Source organism: Strongylocentrotus purpuratus, unplaced genomic scaffold, assembly GCF_000002235.5.
Source record: "Strongylocentrotus purpuratus isolate Spur 01 unplaced genomic scaffold, Spur_5.0 spur5_contig_866, whole genome shotgun sequence".
Lineage (NCBI taxonomy): Eukaryota > Metazoa > Echinodermata > Echinoidea > Camarodonta > Strongylocentrotidae > Strongylocentrotus > Strongylocentrotus purpuratus.
The window spans coordinates 1222975-1242276 of NW_022145575.1; the positions used below are offsets into that span (position 1 = coordinate 1222975).

At 37.5% G+C, this 19302-nt stretch overlaps 1 protein-coding gene across 2 annotated transcripts in view; it reads left to right on the top strand.

Moving 5' to 3' along the window:
• Positions 1-1648: 1648 nt before the first annotated feature.
• LOC756837 overlaps positions 1649-19302 on the top strand; it is a 32755-nt gene continuing 15101 nt past the window's right edge. The window contains exons 1-15 of one of the 2 annotated variants that reach the window (XM_011666431.2): positions 1649-1756; positions 3560-3671; positions 5264-5402; positions 6334-6448; positions 6829-6904; positions 7831-7987; positions 9021-9210; positions 9682-9767; positions 10834-10982; positions 11648-11780; positions 12952-13032; positions 13514-13619; positions 14690-14787; positions 15848-16098; positions 17295-17370. In XM_011666431.2, coding sequence (XP_011664733.1) covers positions 1752-1756; positions 3560-3671; positions 5264-5402; positions 6334-6448; positions 6829-6904; positions 7831-7987; positions 9021-9210; positions 9682-9767; positions 10834-10982; positions 11648-11780; positions 12952-13032; positions 13514-13619; positions 14690-14787; positions 15848-16098; positions 17295-17370 — 1774 coding nt within the window. In that variant the 5' untranslated portion in view covers positions 1649-1751. The remainder of the gene's footprint in view (positions 1757-3559; positions 3672-5263; positions 5403-6333; positions 6449-6828; positions 6905-7830; positions 7988-9020; positions 9211-9681; positions 9768-10833; positions 10983-11647; positions 11781-12951; positions 13033-13513; positions 13620-14689; positions 14788-15847; positions 16099-17294; positions 17371-19302) is intronic. The other variant, XM_011666433.2, reaches the window with a different exon arrangement.

Below are 19302 nucleotides of genomic sequence, written 5' to 3' on the forward strand. Positions count from 1 at the left end.
TTAAGTTAGTCATTTTAGTAGTATAAGATTTGTATATTTCTCTGTGTTGATTCCTTTTATGTGATTATATATATGCTTGTACAGCGCAAAGAGAAACTTATGTTTATTTTGCGCAGTATAAATATCGTATTATTATTGTTATCCAATGATTATCATAGACTCTGTCATTCTGAAATCAAGCTAATCAACAGTCTTTTCTAACCAATAAACAACTAACCAATCAACAACTATAATTCGTCCATGGGTTCGGGCATGCAGACTGCAGAGACCCAGTGTGTGTTTCATTTTCTGAATTTAAAGGCAACATAAATTATTGATATTTAATGTACCATATTGTTACTCCCTACGTGATTGGTTCTTGTCAATATGATACATTAAAGGTACTATGTCCCTTTTGCAGCCAACCTCAAATGCTGTAGAACTTTGCAGGAATTATGAATATGTCATGTATGTCCTATCTGTAAAATCTAAACGTTAGCAGTGTCCTCATATTCAAATTATGCAAGGAAACCTGTTTACTTGCTAGACTTCACTGTCAGACACTATTGAGTGACTGACTGGCTTTTCTTCTTCTTTGGTAATAACATACATAAAAAGAGTTGTAAAGGGTACATGAGCATTTGTCTACATCAATAACCCACTTCTTGTGATGGCCAAGATTAAACTGATTGAATCTTTGCGCAGCATAAAACGTATGACCATTCGGTACAATTACTTTTGGGCTCTATAGCCCTAAAGTCGATTCGACAACTAATAGTCGTTATTTTCCCATTTTGAAGACATTTTCAAGCCCCAACTTTTTTAGGGAAGTTCTAAATTAGTATTATCTTTCAAATGCAGTTGGAATTTAACTTTTTCATTTTTTTGGCCTGCAAATGGGACATAGTAGCTTTAAATACCATTATTGTACAAAATATCACCACGTAAGTACCTGCTTAACTTATAGAAATGAAATGTATTACTTTTAATAAATCTCTTTAAAATTGTCTTTCATGAAAATGCGAAACATTCATGTTCATGTTTCTTTCTACATACATTAGTTACACGCTTTAGCCTTACTGTAATACTGTAATACTAAACACATGCTTATTCAAACTTAAGAATTCAAAGCAGGAAGCACATGGAATGGTAAACTGCACTATGACAACGAAACATAATACATTCATCAGTTTTTAGTCAGTGTCCCCAAAACAACTTGAGACGCGGAAAGTATACAGTACATACATTTTACTACACCCTGTTTGCTGTTATGTGAGATTCTTGTCTGGTTGATATTCACCTGAAAATCATAAAAATTAGGGTACAGTACCATATTCTTTCGTTTCCTTTCTTTTCTTTTCATTTTTGTTCTTTTCTTTTCCAATTTTCATCTCCTTCCTCTTTTTTTCTCTTTCTTTCTTCTCTTTTTTTTTTCTTTCCCTTTCCCCTTCATTTTTCCCGACTGCAGCTCAATTTCACCGACAATATCTTGATAGGTGGGGGTGTTACATCCCCCAACCCTCCCACCCCCCCCCCCTCCTTTCTTTAGCGACGCCCCAGGTCATACGATAGTTTTTAAAAACATAACAATCTAATATCTTACTCCTCTTGCCTTTTACCGTCAGCAGCCGAGACGTGCACAATTTTCTTTTTCATTTCCGATCGGACGATTCGGAGACACTACAGCTCACGGTATTGGTGGCTAGCTTCCTTCTTATTAGTCGGAGGCTTATTAGTCGCCAGGTTCAAGGAGCAATTTACTTTGGTAGACGATGAAATTGGACTACTTCTAGCGACCACAACTAAGCGACCACTCGTGTGCATCGAACCGTGACGGCATGATAACAATAGAATTGTCCGCTATGGTGTCTTCAAACCGGTATACAGTAAATGAAGATGGAAAAGGACACTGGTACACGCATAGTCTGTCGACAGTAGGGTGCGGGCGCGCGCGGGGCGTGAAGTTAGCGACCGTAATGATGAATTACTTACTTGTACACGACTGTAATGAGGATCTAGCTGATATTACAGTCGCTAACTTCACACACGTGCACGCCCGCATTACACCGTCGGTATTGTGCAGTGGGTTCTTCCAAGGAGGATATACAAATGGTTCATCTCCTTCTTTGCTATAAGTACAGGTCACAGTCGGGTGTACCGTAGGGTTGTCGTAAAACCTATGAGAAAGTTTTTATTATAATGTCTTCCGTCTTATTAAAGGTAAAGACCAGTTATGGTCATGCGATTGCATTGTGAAAGAAACGTTGTGGAATCGAGAATACAGAGCCGACTCTAGAGTTAACAGTAAGGTCCAGACATCTTCCCCCGGCAGGTGACCTATACCACCAGAAAGCTGGAAATTCCCTCTTTTAGAATATGTAATCAGCTAAGAATAAAAATGTCGGCCAAAGATTCAGGCGTCCTGGCATTTGGGCATCTTATTTTGGAATGCTATTTTAACGGGATATGACGCTATTGTTCGGAAAAACCGAACATTTTCAGAATACAGAGCCAATATTAAAGTTAAACAGTAAGATCCAGACATCTTCCCCCGGCAGGTGACCTATACCACCAGAAAGCTGGAAATTCCCTCTTTTAGAATATGTAATCAGCTAAGAATAAAAAATGTCGGCCAAAGATTCAGGCGTCCTGGCATTTGGGCATCTTATTTTGGAATGCTATTTTAACGGGATATGACGCTATTGTTCGGAAAAACCGAACATTTTCAGAATACAGAGCCAATATTAAAGTTAAACAGTAAGATCCAGACATCTTCCCCCGGCAGGTGACCTATACCACCAGAAAGCTGGAAATTCCCTCTTTTAGAATATGTAATCAGCTAAGAATAAAAAATGTCGGCCAAAGATTCAGGCGTCCTGACATTTGGGCATCTTATTTTGGAATGCTATTTTAACGGGATATGACGCTATTGTTCGGAAAAACCGAACATTTTCAGAATACAGAGCCGACTCTAGAGTTAAACAGTAAGATCCAGACATCTTCCCCCGGCAGGTGACCTATACCACCAGAAAGCTGGAAATTCCCTCTTTCAGAATATGTTATCAGCTAAGATTAAAAAATGTCGGCCAAAATAAAGGCGCCTTGACAGTTAGGCACCTCATTTTGGATTGCGTACTCGGGATTTGAAGCTGTTGGGCGAAATGACCGAACATTTTCAGAATACAGAGCACCACAGAGCCGATATTAAAGTTAAACAATAAGGTTAAGACATGTTCCTCCGACAAGTGAAATGTACCACCAAAAAGCCAGAAGTCATTTTAGATTGCGTACTCGGGATTTGAAGCTGTTGGGCGAAATGACCGAACATTTTCAGAATACAGAGCACCACAGAGCCGATATTAAAGTTAAACAATAAGGTTAAGACATGTTCCTCCGACAAGTGAAATGTACCACCAAAAAGCCAGAAGTTATTACTCATTACTCATTACATTTTCTAACGAGAAGCATCTAAAGAAAATGAGCGGAAAAATTATCTTTTCTTTTTTCTTTTTACCCTTTTGAAGACACCGTAATTGGTCGCTGAACTTGTGGTCGCCAGATTCAAGGAGCGGTTGATGAATATCATGAAACCCGACATTCATCTGGTGGAGAATTCATCATGTATCGACGTCTTATCTTCGTCCCATGATAATAGGATAGCAGTTGCTACGGATAAATATGTCTATGTTTTGGTAAATGTTATTCCTTTATTAATATTATGAACTTTAATCACATAAATAAGCTTATTACTGTCCCACATGTCTGCTTCTGTGTCAGTGTGTGTTCTTATTCATTGCGATTGTATCATTGTTGTCATTGACATTGCATTGTATTTTTAATGTTCATTTCTTTTAGCGTTTCAATGCAATTTGCATGTTTCTTGATGTATAATTAAAAAGGATGACCATTATGAGCCTCATGCATGCACTTTCAGTGAAGGCTTTTACCATTTTCTTTCTTTGTTTTGTTTTGTTTGTTTTTTAATTTTACAAAAAAAGAGACAAAAATAAATGGCTAGACTATTGTATTAATTCATAATACTAGAGTAAAGGAGCCGGTAATCGGACAGCTCCAGTTTTCGGCCGATCCATTGGCTGCATGGTAAAATCCCTTTAAAATCATCGCATAATAGCATATCACATATCCCACACATACCATAGACCTACCATGCCAGAGTCACTGAAGAACCACATTTGCAATGGAAAATATATCCTAAAATATCACATTTTAGCGATGTAATCGGCGGTCCCGCTACCCAAATCTGAAAAATCGAGTTTCTTACGCGTGTATGTAAGAAATATGGGTACCATAAAATGAGCTTTATTTCAAGTATTTTTCAGATTTAGAGCCCGATTTTGTGTTGGTCGCAAGCTCAAAAGTATCTCATCGCATGTATTAAATCAATGCAGCCGGACCCCGCCACGCACACACAATATGTCTGTCTAGACCTAATTCAGATTCCAACTTCCGATCACCGCTGTGCCTGTCTTCGGCCAGGCGAGCACCCGGGAGCTCCGGCGTGGGATACCTGCTCCGCCCGCTTGTGCTATACATCAGCGCGGAAACGCACAGCGCGCGCGAGCGCTTCCTATTGACTTTGTACATGCGTCCGAAAACTAGTTCGCTATGCCGATAATCGGCTCCAAAACAGTGAAAATTGAAACGAATGTTGTCATGGCAATTCGTGATTTTTTTCTGGGATTCTTTTTTTTGTTTAAATAATAATAATATTTACTTCATGATTTGAACAAGAAATGATAATAAATAGGAAGTAAAGAGTCCAAAAAATAGATTTTGTCTTAAATGGCCGAAAACCGGGTCCTTTACTCTAGACCTATATATAATATTTATATATAGGCCTAGTCACAGAGAGAGAGCCAAGCCCCGCATTAGCTCTACCTTTTTGCTTTAAAAAATTCTGGAAGCAACAGAAATATGTATCACAAGATTCTCAATTTATCTCAGATATTTTTTTGTATAGATCCTCTAGATCTAGATCTAGATTAAAGACTAGGGTCTGGATCTAGATCCATTTTCTTAGATTTCAATCCGGTGCCCTTTCTTAGTCTTAATTTCCTTCGAGGAGAAGGGCATATATTTAATAGGAGGCATTATTCCTTTTGTAATTTTATACTTTTTTTAAAACTTTTTTTTTTTTAAATAGTCTAGGGTCTATGTAGACTCTACACATTTTAATTAATATTATTCTTATAATTATTACTATCATTATCATTCTGAGCCCAAGTCTGACATAAATGAAATATTTGTAATCTCTTCTTTCCAGGAGCAAACCTTTAACCCCTCTTTCAGATTTGACTTTCTGAACTTCTCCAAGGAAATAGTGAAGGATACGAAAGAGGATCATCAGTTTTATGATGTTGGAGTCGAGACTGCAGAGATCAAGAAACTTCCTAAAGGATCATGTAAGTAGTTTAGATTATCCCCATTTTGGGACATGTATTTTACTTAAAGTGTACCAATTATGGCGGAAATCATCGAATGATGATGGAAACGCCATTAATCACAACAACAACAACAAAAACGTAGGGGGTTCCATGTGGCTATACAGTATTCAAAATGCGAGCAAAGAGATATATCGCAAAATAAATACATTTGTACATTCTCAGTGATAACTAAAATATCTTGTTGAGTAGACTAGTTAATGTAGGCGTAAACACTAGCATAGAATAGGGTATGCATAGAACCCAAGCTTGACTGTTTACCTATAGAATGCCAGGTACAGTTTTTTAGGTTGATATTATTTTGCTTCGTATTTTTGGGGTTCCATACTGGGGTAGACCTGTTTACTAAATGTATTTTTTGATTTATACATGTTTCTCTCAAGAAACCCAGGTGTTTAACTGACTACCTAATTCACATGCTATGCTCAATCACATCCATATGGATGGAATCCATTTTGTTGCTATGTCGAACAAGCTTCCGGCAAGCTTTTTCAAGAGCTTCTTTCACTCAAGAAGCATGAACAAAAATTTAAACAGGCTTATCTGTATTCAACATATCTCAGCTCCAAATATTGTTTCTCTAAAGAGGGGTTTCAATTTTTTATACAAAATGTTTCACTTTGAATAAAGATAGAAGCTGCTTATGATTAGACTATTGTTTTTAGTCCAAGGCAAATGGGAGGAGAGCTCTCAAGACCGTCACAGAGTTGCCAATTTGTGTTTGATTGATCGCACCTTTAATTATTTATAACTTTCTTGTTTTTTAAGTAGTTTTTGCTCAACTTTAACCGATCAGTCCCTCTCATTGTTTGCTTCTATCAAAACCAACGTAATATCAGGGTGGACTTCCCCTTTAACACATGGCTTTTTTAAAAATCTCTTTGTCCAACAGATATCCAGCAGCGGTTCGCTTTGAATGGATTATTGTTGGAAGGAGATGCAGTATCTCCTTATTCAGAACAATTCAAAACTGTCAAGTTCTCTCCAGTGTCTGATTACCAAGAGAGGTAAATATATTGTAACAAAGATAAATGGGAAAGAGTTTGTGATGGAAACATAAAATTGGGTGTTCCAGCAAGGGAGATAATTCCTGACCTTCAATTCAATTCAATTCAATGTTTTTCTGCCCCATGTCTTTTTTTTTTTGTCATCATTCATGATTTATCTATTATGAATGATTTGTCTATTATGAATGATTTATCTATTATGAATGATTTATTTTTCTTCTATTCAACCCCCCAATACTGAAAACACATTCTTGTTCATTCAAGTGCTTTAAAGCATCTTAAATTTTTATAATTTATATGCTTTGATTTATAGTTATTTGAAGTATGTGTTGTTCGTGATTTATGTTGTTATTCTGTGATTTGGTTGTTATGTTTTGAAGGAGCCTCTTGGCAACATTATCACGTGATAACAGGGTTGTAGTCTACTGCACTGGAAAAGGACAAGGTTTCATTAAGGTAAGTGCTTAGTCATCATTTTGCAATAGGTTTTTACCTGTATATATGATTTTCTCATGAAATATATGGCTTTTATGCATTTTAGGGACACCAATGTTAACTGTCAATATGAAGACTGTGATTTTGTTTTCTCTCAAAAATGAAAAGGTATTTTTAGCATTTTTCTCCCTGGTGCTTCTACTTAAGGCATTCAGAAAAGAAAGAATTAGATACTGAAGAGTAAAACTCTGTGACACACTCTATAATATTTTTTCTGCCTGAGATTTCCTACATATAGTGTATATTGTTACTTTTAAATGCATCAACAATTGGATAATCCCATCTTGGCTCCTAGCAAAGTATATTTGTTATGTAGACTTCTGATTCATGCGGAGGGGTTTGAACCTGTGGCATTAGGCCCTCCCTCACTAGTAATCATAATAAAGGTTTAGCTTTTGATATTCACACTTATTAACAGTAATATTCTGAGTTCATATGGTCTTTCATACATTAACAATGTCACTAAGGGCTTAGTATATAGATATAATATTACTCCAGTCATAGAAATCAGGCTTGCCCATGCAGAATGTATCAACCTTCTCCACTCCCTGGGGAGCATTCCAGCCAGATGCTGACTTGTAAACCTCACATGCAATGCTGAGCAAATTACAACGACTTTCGCATCCTACCAGGTACCCATGGAAAACCTGGATGAAGAGTGGCAAATGTGGGTTATTGCTTTGACAGAGGATGTTAGCGCTTGGCTGGGATACAAACCTTTGACCCCTAAACCCTTAGATCCTACTGGGTAGCTATGGAAAACCCGGGTGGAGAGTGGCAAATGTGGATTAATGCTTATCCAAAGGATGTTAGATCAAGAGACGAGTAAAGGAATCACTGTACCATGACACCTTCACATTTCTCTTTGCTTGAATGTCATCATGCAGGTGGAAAATCTATCAGATAAATTGTATGAGTACGCCAAGAAGACGAACTTCACCCTGAGCTCAGATGGGGAGGAGGAAAAGGAAGTAGCGACAAACAAGGAAACAAGCACTGACTTTGTGGAATGTCAGAGAAGAACAAACTCTGTGAGCGTTACTGGTAAGAATTACAGAGAAACTTGCAACAAGATGACAAAAGAGAGTGGAGGAACGGAAGTGATGGGTTGGGGGAGGGGAGGAATGTTCGTCTTTTCAGTGCCAGGAGGTTAATTCTGTGTTAAAAGTATATGAGTTCACCCCCTTCTAACCCCAAACAGACAGTATGTAAATTAAATGGGGAAATTCTTTTGTTATGTGTTTGGCAGGGGGGGGGGGGAGTTCTATACTCTGTTTGAAAGGTCGTGAGTTTAGACACCAAAGTTGCACTATAAATAAAAGTAAAATTCATTTGTGAGTAGACTGTTTTATATGCACTTTTTTAAAGTTATAAATGGGCATGACAATTGTGTCCTTTGCATATTAATTGCAAAATGGTAGTGAACATCTACATTGTATGTACATTCTTCCAACCTCTACATGTATGTGTGCACTGTCGTACACTTCTAGTATGCAGTGAAACCTGTATATAAAGGCCACTCAAGGGATACATGAAAAGCAGTCTTTAAAGGCAGGTGGTCTTAATGCACAGATTCCTTTTATACAGGTTTCAATGAGAAACATTAATCAAGGGAAACGAGAAAAGAAATGTGATCTTTATAGACAGGTGGTCGCTAAAGCAGGTTTGACTGTATAAGAAACAATCTGAACAGCTTGGTCCCCCCCCCACTCTCTTCCTCTCTCTCTCTCTCTCTCTCTCCCTCCCTCCCTCCCTCCCTCCCTCCCTCCCTCCCTCCCTCCCTCTTTTTCTCCCTCCCTTTCATCCTCCATCTTATCTCTGCTTCTCTTCCTACACATTTCACTTCATTCAAATAGCCATGGCATATGACTCTATCCCGTCAAAGCAATGGCGAAAATCTTCCAACGACAATGGAAAACGCCATAAAAACCAACAAAAAATAAACAATACTGTTCATTTTTTGTGTGCCTATATTTGATGATTATTGAATTAGTTGTATCATTATATATATGCAGATACAAACTGAACTAAATAGTCGGCCATTGCACATTTTTCTTCCCTCTCTTATTTCATGCAGGTATAGCGTGGTCTGGAGTGCTCACTTCATCCGTTAAGAAGCCCCTACCAACAAGAGGCAAGAGCAATGCCAAGAGGAAGCGCCCGGACAACGATGCTGAAACCTCAACCAACGATTTCATTCTCCTGGCAACAGCCCTCAAAAGCAACCATGTTGTCCTGTGGAAGTTCCCCTGCCCTGTCAATGAGAAGTGAGTATGGAGATTGTGCACACAGTGTGTGTGGGCAAGTATTGAATCCAATGACCGGGGTAATAGTATATCTGTAAAGTGCTTAGAGACATCATAGATGTATTAAGCGCTATGTAAAAGCAGAATTATTATTATTATTATTGATTTATGCCACCCTGCGTTGTACGTCTACTTCGACATTTAAACTGTTTGTTATCGGGAAACTTACTGAGGGTTTTTGGTGATGTGCTTTCCATCATTATAAAGAGCATAAGATATGTTAGTTTCCCAAAGGTTCTACTATAAATATAACTGCCATGAATGGATATTGAAAGATAAGCAAGAGCTGTTTCATGACTTTGTGAGCTTTATGGGGAGCCTTCCATACTTACATCACTCTCCATTCTGATTTATTTTTCCTCTTTTATATTTACACCTCTGCCTCTTGCTCTCTCTCTCTCTCTCTCTCTCTCTCTCTGATATTAACAACAGAAGCACTTCTCAGTTAGCTGCAGTCATCCGTCCTGATGATCGTACGTCAGCCATGCATTGGTGTGTTAGGGAGAAAAATGAAAAAGGTGAGTTTTCTATAGAGTTAGGATTTCAACGTCAACTTTAGTTCAACGGTAGTCATAATTAAAATGTATAGAATGAAATGGAACTTACACTAAAACGATCATGACAAAAACTTGGTTTTGTGGTCGAGTGGATAAATCTGTTGCCTGTTAACCACAAGTTACTAGGTTCAAATCCCTGCCACGACACTAACATCCTTTGGTTAGTCGCCATTTGACATACTCGACCCAGGTGTAGTATTAAAGTGGGTATCTGGTAGGACCTTGAATGCACTGAGCGCTACAGTTGCCAGACCTAAAGCCAAGTAAAAAAGTATGTTGGAGTGCACAGAGATGTTACATCACTATGTGATAAACAGTTTAATACAAGAATGGAATATTCATATGGAGGTGCAATGGCTCAGTGGTAGAGCATTAGTCTCGGAAACAAGAGGTCCCAGGTCCCAAACCAAGTCAATGCACTTGTGTCTTTTGGTAAGGCATTAATCCTCATTACCGAGTCCCTCGGAGAGAACTCAAAGCTGTCGGTCCCCTGGTTGCTAATACTTACAAGCATATAACATGCTTTCTTAGCAGTCGGGTAAAACAATCATCAACCATCAATCAATCCATGAAGTATTTTTATATTTTTAATTTGGGCGATTGGCACAAAAAAAGAAGCTTCACATGCATTCCTTTTGTTATTTAAACATATTTGTGGCTTGCACCCATTAAATAAGATCGATTGATCGATCTCTAATTGAAAAACAAGTTAGAAAAAATCTTGGAACCAGCGGGTTTGAACCTGCCATCTACTGCTTGCTGGGTAGCAACTCTACCACCAGGCCATCACTGCATGGTCTATGGCACAGTCACGATGAACTGGAAACAAATACCAAAGCTCTCCTTACTCATTCTGACTTATTGATATTCATTAGTCCGCCATAGGACAATCCTTTTTATAAATGTAATGCTTCTCGATCAATCGATCTTATTTATTTGGTGTAAGACATAATTTTTTTTAAATAATTGAAATTTTTCCAAGGAAGCATTACATTAATAATTCCTTTTGTTTTTCTCTCTGTTGCAGCTTACCTAGCAACTGGTGGATGCGATGGTAGGATATCAGTGTGGAGCGTTTCGCCGGAGGGAGACGTGACTGGACATAGAGAACTTGATGTATGGAAGGAGACGGACGATATACTAGTTCAAGCATTGACTTGGGTTCAGGCACTTTGTGTAAGCTTTAAAAAGAAGTTTTAGGACTGGACCAGATGGAAAAAATATAATTTGTAAAGTTTCTCATTCTTTCTATACATGTCACCTTTGGAAGAACATCGTATTTGAAATGTCCCCTGATGAAAAGGATTGCAACTCAAACGCCCTCATATTTGAAATATAATGAAAAATGGCTGTAAAGTTTGGACCAAACATTCATGCTGCATGTGTGTGTGTTGTATAACCATATTTGTGTGCAGTGTGTATAATTTTCAGGACAAATTTCTTTTCATTTTTAAGATTCCACACCCTTGCGGTACATCAATTTTGCTGTCTTTAGCTATATCAAATAATTTGAGAATCAAACTACTCTTTGACCTATGTGACCTTTTGAACTTTTGAAAATGCTTCTGTTTACCATTTAAGTATAAGAGAAAAGAGATTAAAACTACAGTGATTTTATATCTTGTATCAGCCCAATTCAATTCAATTCAATTCAATCAAGGTTTATTACAAACATGACTGGCAGTCACAAACTGAATCGAACATGTTTTTACAGTGCAAGTGAAATTACAATTGCAACAATAAAAAAAATACATGTAAAACTGAATGTTAAAGCTACAAACATAAGATTACATTGATAACATTTTATTTATAATTCTCCTTTCTATATTCTTGTCCTGCAGACTGGTGACTCATTTGTGCTCCTTGCTGCCAAAGGCCCATGTGTGTTTGTCTTCCAGATACACCTGATGAATGGGAACATGGAAATTGCACACCAGTCTCATACTTTGACAAAGCATTCTGCTCTGGTTTCAGGTACAGTTCTTTGTGTGTTTAGTTTTATTTAGGGGTTGTTGTTTTTTTGGGGGAGGGGTGGTTTGTTCTTATATTTCAGTGTTGCTTTCTTGTTCAAGTATGATATTTATCTTGGTTTATAAAAGAATACATACATATGGAATAGCTTGCAAAAGAAATACAAAGCACTCCATCTCTCAATGTCTTCAAATCCAAATTAAAAACTTATTTGTTCAATTGAGAGATCCTATTTTGTAGAATTTAGTAAAAAGGAGCTCTGAACCAGCGCAGCTGAATATATTTTGTATAAAAGCTGCGCAATATAAATTTATTATTATTATTGTTACAAGAAGGTCATCAATTTGTGAAAATATAGCCATAACCTTAATTTTATTCACATTGTATGACATGATTTTTTAAATCTCTAAGATTAGAAATTTGACAAATATACTCATAAGCATGGAATTGATCAGAATTTGTATTTATTTTGTGATCTCCTTCATATGTGTAAAAGAGTCACATGAATATGAGTGTCATTGTCTTAAGTTAATTTTTATTGTTTTTACTATTTTAAATATTATTTATGTGTGATTTTTTATTTATTGTATTTTGCTGTAAAAATGGTATAAACTTTGATGAGTCCGGAATAGAATATAGTCCCATATATGTATATAGAATAGAATATAGTCCTGTATACATGTAATACAAGTTCTTTTGAAGTATTGATGAAACAAACTTTTTAAGGCACAGGATGTTGTAGGGCCTTTAAAAGCATCGTTTAACAATGTTAAATCTGAGATGCACGGCCCTACGTGTTATCAATGTCTGTGATATGGTGTAATATTGAAAGTAAAAATCTTTGAGTGACCGGTTTTACCATACTCGTTTCCCCCAATGGACTGTAGTGTTATGAAAACCGTTTGGCAAACGCACAATTTGGTTTTGATTTCCAATCATAAATATCTTGATAATGAGACAGGCGATCGGCTTGTAAAAGTCATGGGGTTCCTGACTGACCTAAAGGTTTATAATTATCATTGCAGCATGAGCTAAATCCAGGATTTTGTTTTAGTTCAGAATCTGAGACAAAGTTATTGAATCCCTTTAAAATGTTTTCACAGGTTATCATATTAATTTTCACTATGATATCATAGAGTCATTGAAAGATACTTTCTTGAATCTGTCAATGCAGGTATGTGTAACATCAGAGATAAAGTGTATACTTCTTCGGTTGATGGCAGCATACAGGTCGCTCAGGTCAAGCAAGACAATGGTAAGTTGCATGAAATTTAATTGTTTTCTCAACCACTATTGTGCCATCAAGTTCACAGCCGTGTATTAAAACTAAAGTGTTGTTTTTTTGACAAAATGTTTCAATCATAATGCTTCACATCATTGTTCTTATTGTGTGCCAATCATCTGAAAGAAAAGATTGTGTACCACTAGAGTGTATGACATCAGCCTCATGAAATATTTACCTGGGATTTTGCTGGTTAACGGATAAGGAATATGAAGGACTTGGGTTCTGTGTTAGTAGTTTATGTTATTCCATAATTTCTTCATACCGTACTCCTTATCTGTTAGAATACAGAATTAAGTTTTTTTGAGTTTGATTTTATACATTCTAGCTGTACCCAAATTAAGTTTTAGGTGATTGGTATACAGTGTACTTTAAATCTGCTGCTCTATTTGACCCCACACTGTGAAGTGTAGCCTTCATATGTGACCTTTGAGCTTTGACCTCTGTCCTTTAGGTATCTCGGTAGATCTTCATTTGCTGGAACGCCCTAAATATATGACAACGAGAATAAATGGGATGTCAGCATCAACCAATGGTGTCTACCTCACAACTGTCAATAGGTAATGATATTAATATGTGTTCCTTATATACCGTATATATATATATATATATATATAATAATATGTCTTGTATATTCAGGGTAGCCTCATCAGTATTGATACTGTTCTCCCCGAGGGCCCTGCAATCATACCATTACCCCAGCTTTAGCCTAGCTACCATGAAAAGGCACTCCAAGAAATATCTTACCAGGTACGCATTTACCTAACCTGGGTGGAGTGTGGCATAATAATGTAGATTGCTATCTTGCCAAAAGACTCGAACCAATAAAAAATGTGATCACCTTATAAATCAGCTTACTAGTTGCAACATAACCAGCAAAAGCACTTCCAGTATTATTGCGATTTACAATATTGGTCTTGAGATTACAATTAGAATGCGCTGGGATGGCATACTAGTGTTGATTTGAGAGTTAATTAAAAGATTTTCTTTTTAGGATAAATTTTAGAAGAAATACAATAGCTGAATCAAATGCAAATAAAGACTATTTTTAATGAATATTGGTTATTCTGGTTTAAAGCCCCGTTGCACTAGTTATAGCTACTTGCGCCCTCTATATAGTAAACAATGCCTAAGTGGTGATCGTTGGTCCCCCATGGTCCCCTTGTTCTTATGTTAACTGAGAGCTGATTTGATGAGATAACCACCTGTCAGTGACCATGCAGAGAGGTCTAATCCCTCCTGGCTAAACTAGTGTAGATAGGCTTTAAGACGTTAATGGAAGCTGTTGTATCAAAATTATCATTCACAAAGCTCTTACACGTTCATTGTTTCACACCCATTCAAATGATTATCGTTTCAGCTACTGAGCAGTGCACATTATGAAGAACATTTTTACTCTCTTCTATGGCTGCAAAATTATACCAAATATGGTATCATTTTGAAGAGGAATAAACACAATTTTTAATGATCACAAACAAAGCAATAATTTTGCCATAAAAAGAGAGATATGATCGATCAAACTTCAGTTTCCAAACCTTTCTTGAGGGGTTTGGAATCATTTATGGTAGGCATATGTTTGTGAGTTTAATACTGATAATGATATTCTCCCATTTTTTCCATTTCATTTCAGGCACTCCAGCTATGCGACACATATAGAGAAATCCAATCTGAAATTCCTTCAGATAGCGACGGATCAAGAGGCAGAGCAGATGCTGATGGAACCTCAAGGTAATTGGGTAGTATACAAATAAAGTTAAGGAAACCAAACACTAATATTTATTGAATCATTAAAAACCCTTTTCAAACCCACCATTTTAATCAGTTAGAGTATACTGGAGGTGCACACAAGGAGTTAATTCCATTCAACTGAATTGTATTGTATTAGTAATATTTCATTTTATTTTGTTGCTTTTATTATTGAACATGTTGAACAATTATACTGATTGAGACAGCGCCACCTGTGCGCTTAAAAACGCCTGTATGAAGCGCCCTATAGATGTAATTGTCATTATTACAGGTATTATTAATATGAGGCTCATTTACACAGCCCTAACACCCATTTTGAAGAATCAATTTTGGAGACTGCTATTAGCACTACTGGAAAAACCCATAAACACCGTTGGTGTTTGCTCATTACAATTTTGTTGTGAGTAGTGGGCATGCTTGACATGCTGCTGCTCTGCATGCGATCGCAACAAAGCAAGGAGAGTCACATGATAAAAAGCGGAAGCAATCACCGATATTTCGAGTTTAACAGGCATTTACACTACAAAACTTGGCGAAATTTCTGCAGGTGTTCCGAAAAACCAGACTTCCAGAATAATTCCTTTAGTTGCAACTATACTCACGAAACACTGGAACATGAAGAAAAAGAAGAAAAAAATATGGCTAGTATTTCACGAAATGGTTAAGTTTGCAAAGATCCTAATCTTTTGTTATGGTGAACACACTGTTACTGTAGAGGTTTCGTGGTCGAGGAGATATGTCGCCTGACTGTCGATCACAGAGTCTTCGGTTCGAGTCCCACCGCGGCACTAATGTCCACCCAGGTGTTAAATGTGTACCTATTAGGATGCAAAAGCCAATGTAGTATGCTTAGCAATTCGGGCCTAGTAGCTCTTGCTGGAATGCTCCCCAGGGAGTGGAGAAAGTGCATACATTGTGTGCGGGCAAGCCAGAATGTGATGACCAGGGGTAATAACTGTAAAGCGCTTAGAAACTCAGACTTGCTGATGTATTAAGCGCTATATAAGCAGAAATATTATTATTATCCCATGTACCCACCCAGGCAGGCTATGCTTTAAGTTTGACTGCCTTGACTGGCTCTACCAAAGGTTGACTCCAGAGGGCGCTCTTCAAAATACCACCGTAACCATCCTCTCCGACGATGCGTTGGCCGACAAGTCCCCGAGCGAGATTCTGTACCTGTTGAAGCTGAGACGCCTTGTCGTGATGATGATAGCGCACAGGATATCCTGTGAGATCAACAACTCACGAGGGAGAAAGAGAGATACCCTCGAAGTTATGATTAAGATAAATGTAAGTGTTCACTGTGGATATATTGTTCTGATTTACTCAAAGAAATGGATTGATGATAATGATATTGGATATTTTTATACCACTCATATCCTCCATACAAGGTGCTCAAGGCACTCCAATAGTACCCTAGTCCAGAATCTGCCCTTTTTAATTTTGATCTTCACGTCCACCATACCACCGCTACCGCCCCTACTTACTTGCTACCAGCCGAAGATGCCGTGATCATTAGATTAGGACGCCCGACGAAAAAATGGGTGGTTAGGCTTGGCTGTTGAGCCTATAATGAGTTTGTTGATAAGGCTATTTTTGTCGGCTTGAATCAAATGTAGGGAATATAATATGAAGAACCAGCCAGATTCTGGACTAATAGTACCCCCGCTCTAGCTAGGATACCAATGTTGGTGCTCACAGCATACAAGGAATTCTTCTCTGCTGGTACCCTTAAACACCTGGGTGGAGAGGGGCAAATAAAGATTGATTCCTTGGACACTGGTGCTGCACCGGGGCTCGAACCCACAACCTTAGCATTTCCAGTCAAGTGTTGAAACCAATCGACAACAACACCTCGACATACAAACACATGTAACATTGAACAGATTGAATTTTTGTAAAAAGTGAAAGTACATAGTATTGCATGACTACTGATATTATTGTCTGTACTTGGTATGTTTACTTCATTCATCAACTTCAGATTACTGGCAAAAACTTTCAGATAATCTTGTCACATTTCGGGGGGGGGGGGGGGAAATCTTTGCAGAAGTGTGTCTTAAATGACATCCTTTTTCACATTATGATACAATTTAAGGGAAATTGTGCCATCAAATTGTTGGCGGATTTGCGGCTACCAACACTTGACAGGGGCTTTAAGCAAACATTCATCATAAAATTACTGGGGAAAAATAGAGAGAGTTATGTAATAGCCCCTCGCCTTTTCTAAGTTACATAAAAATACATCAAATTATGTATTCAGCTACATTGAAGCCATGTCACAACTTCAAAAGGCCCTTAATAATAATAGCAAAGTTAGACCCCATCCTAAATCTACGGTAAAGGCAAAGCCACCCCTGACAACTACCTCAATTTTTAGTCTTTCTCTGTACATGCCACAAAAATGTATTGTATACATCTATTGCATCTCTCTCTATCTATCAGTACCATTTTCAAAAAGGAAAATCATATTTTATCGCTCTCCACAGGAAGGTCATGTGAAGGAAATCTCAGATCGTATTTTCCAGCTGCATATAGAGAAAAGCTTGGAAACGCTGGCATCAGGTATTGGTCTAGTTGGCGTTTAAATAAAGCGGCATTAAGGGTGGTGTGTCCTTTTTGCAGGCTGAAAATATAAACTTGTGTGAATCATAATTATGGTAAACAAGAGATAATACCAACTTCATACTCCCCTGAAAAGAATAAAAACTGAATCTTCGCAATACGTCATGAAAATTATGCATAGATAACAGTCTGATTTTCAGACCCTTAATCCGTTTGGTCGTACGTTTTGTGCAGTCCAAAGATTTAATCTGCTTAATTTTGGCCATTACAAGAAGGAAGGTTATTGATGGGTACAAATGCTCATAAGAGAAGAAAAAAAGTCAGTCAGTCAGTCACTCAATAGTGTATGATAGTGAAGTCTAGAAAGACCTTGCATAATTTGAATACTAGGACACTGCAAGCGTTTAAATGTATTCATAATTCCTGCAAAGTTCGACAGAATTTGATGTAGGCTGCAAAAGGGATACACTACCTTTAAAAAGATCTGCACTAACACTTTCATTTGTCTCATGTAACTGTGTGTCTTGCTAGCCAGGCTAGGCATGCACTAGAAGTAGTATTTTGAACACTGGTGGGTACCTGCCCCGGAGAAAGATCTCAGATAAGAAGAAAACGAATGTTGATCGGCCAGATACATTCCCCTTTTATAAATCCTGTGATTTTGCATGCCACTATATTTGGAAAGTAGGTAGTTGTGTGTATGATTTGGCTTAATAGAATGTTAAAGGGGGAACAAAATCTATGAAATTCTGAACCATGGTATTTAATGTAGAAATACAGTACACGCCGAAAATCTCCGCAACACGATTACACGATTTATTTTTAGGATTACACGGTTTACACGATTCACCTGAATCGTGTAACTGTGTAATCGTGTAAATTTACACGATTGAAGAATGTCGCTCTGAATCGTGTAATCGTGTAAATAGTTAAGTGCGTTGGTCGGATGATTCGACCAGATGCAACAATCGTGTAACTGTGTAATCGTGTAAATTTACACGATTGAAGAATGTCGCTTTGAATCGTGTAATCGTGTAAATAGTTATTAGGGTTATAAGGGCATTGGTAGAACGATGCGACAAGCTGCAACAATCGTTAAATCGTATCCTGCTGACACCAATTGCTTTATACACAACTTACCTTCAGTGTACATCAGTTAATTACTGTACTTTATATTCGTGTATATAAACCTCGGCACTTTCCACTAACATGTATCGTATACTAATCCGTGAGACAAGGTAGGAAAACGTCAGAAACAGGAAGACAGATGAAATAGTAAAGGAAAAAAAGATAGCTACGAGGAGAAGGGAACATATAAAAGGAAAATGAGGGTTGGGAGGCACGATAAAGATAAACAGAAAAAATTATGCAAGAGAGAAAAATGGGAAAACTAAAAAGTTGACCGGAAGAAAAGAAAGAGTGAAATAGAGTGATAAAAAAAAAGAAGGGCGAAACATAGTAAAATTAACAGAAATGAGAAGGCTATGAAACGGAGAGGAAAAGAGACAAATTAATAAGGTAAGAGGGGAACATAATGAGGGAAAGAGAGGCGAGAAAGATATGGGGGAACGGAAAGATATTGAAAGAAAGGGAGAGAGTGAGAGAGAGAGAGAAAGAGCGATAAAAAAGCTTTAGTTGAAAGAAAAGGGGCACTGATTAGATTTTAATAGGGGCATTTATCGGAGTTGATGGGGGCATTTATCAAAAGTGAAGAGGGGCACTTCTCGTACTTAAAGGGGATACTTACTAGAGATTAAAAGGACACTAATGAGAATGGAAAATGGACACTTATTGCAAAAGAAAATAGGAACTCGTCGAAGGATAAGGGGCGTGTGTCAAAAGAAAAGGAGCACTTATCAGAGTTGAAAGGGGAAGGGGCACTTTTACAAATTAATAGGGACACTTTTCAAAGTAAAATAGGTACTTTTCCTA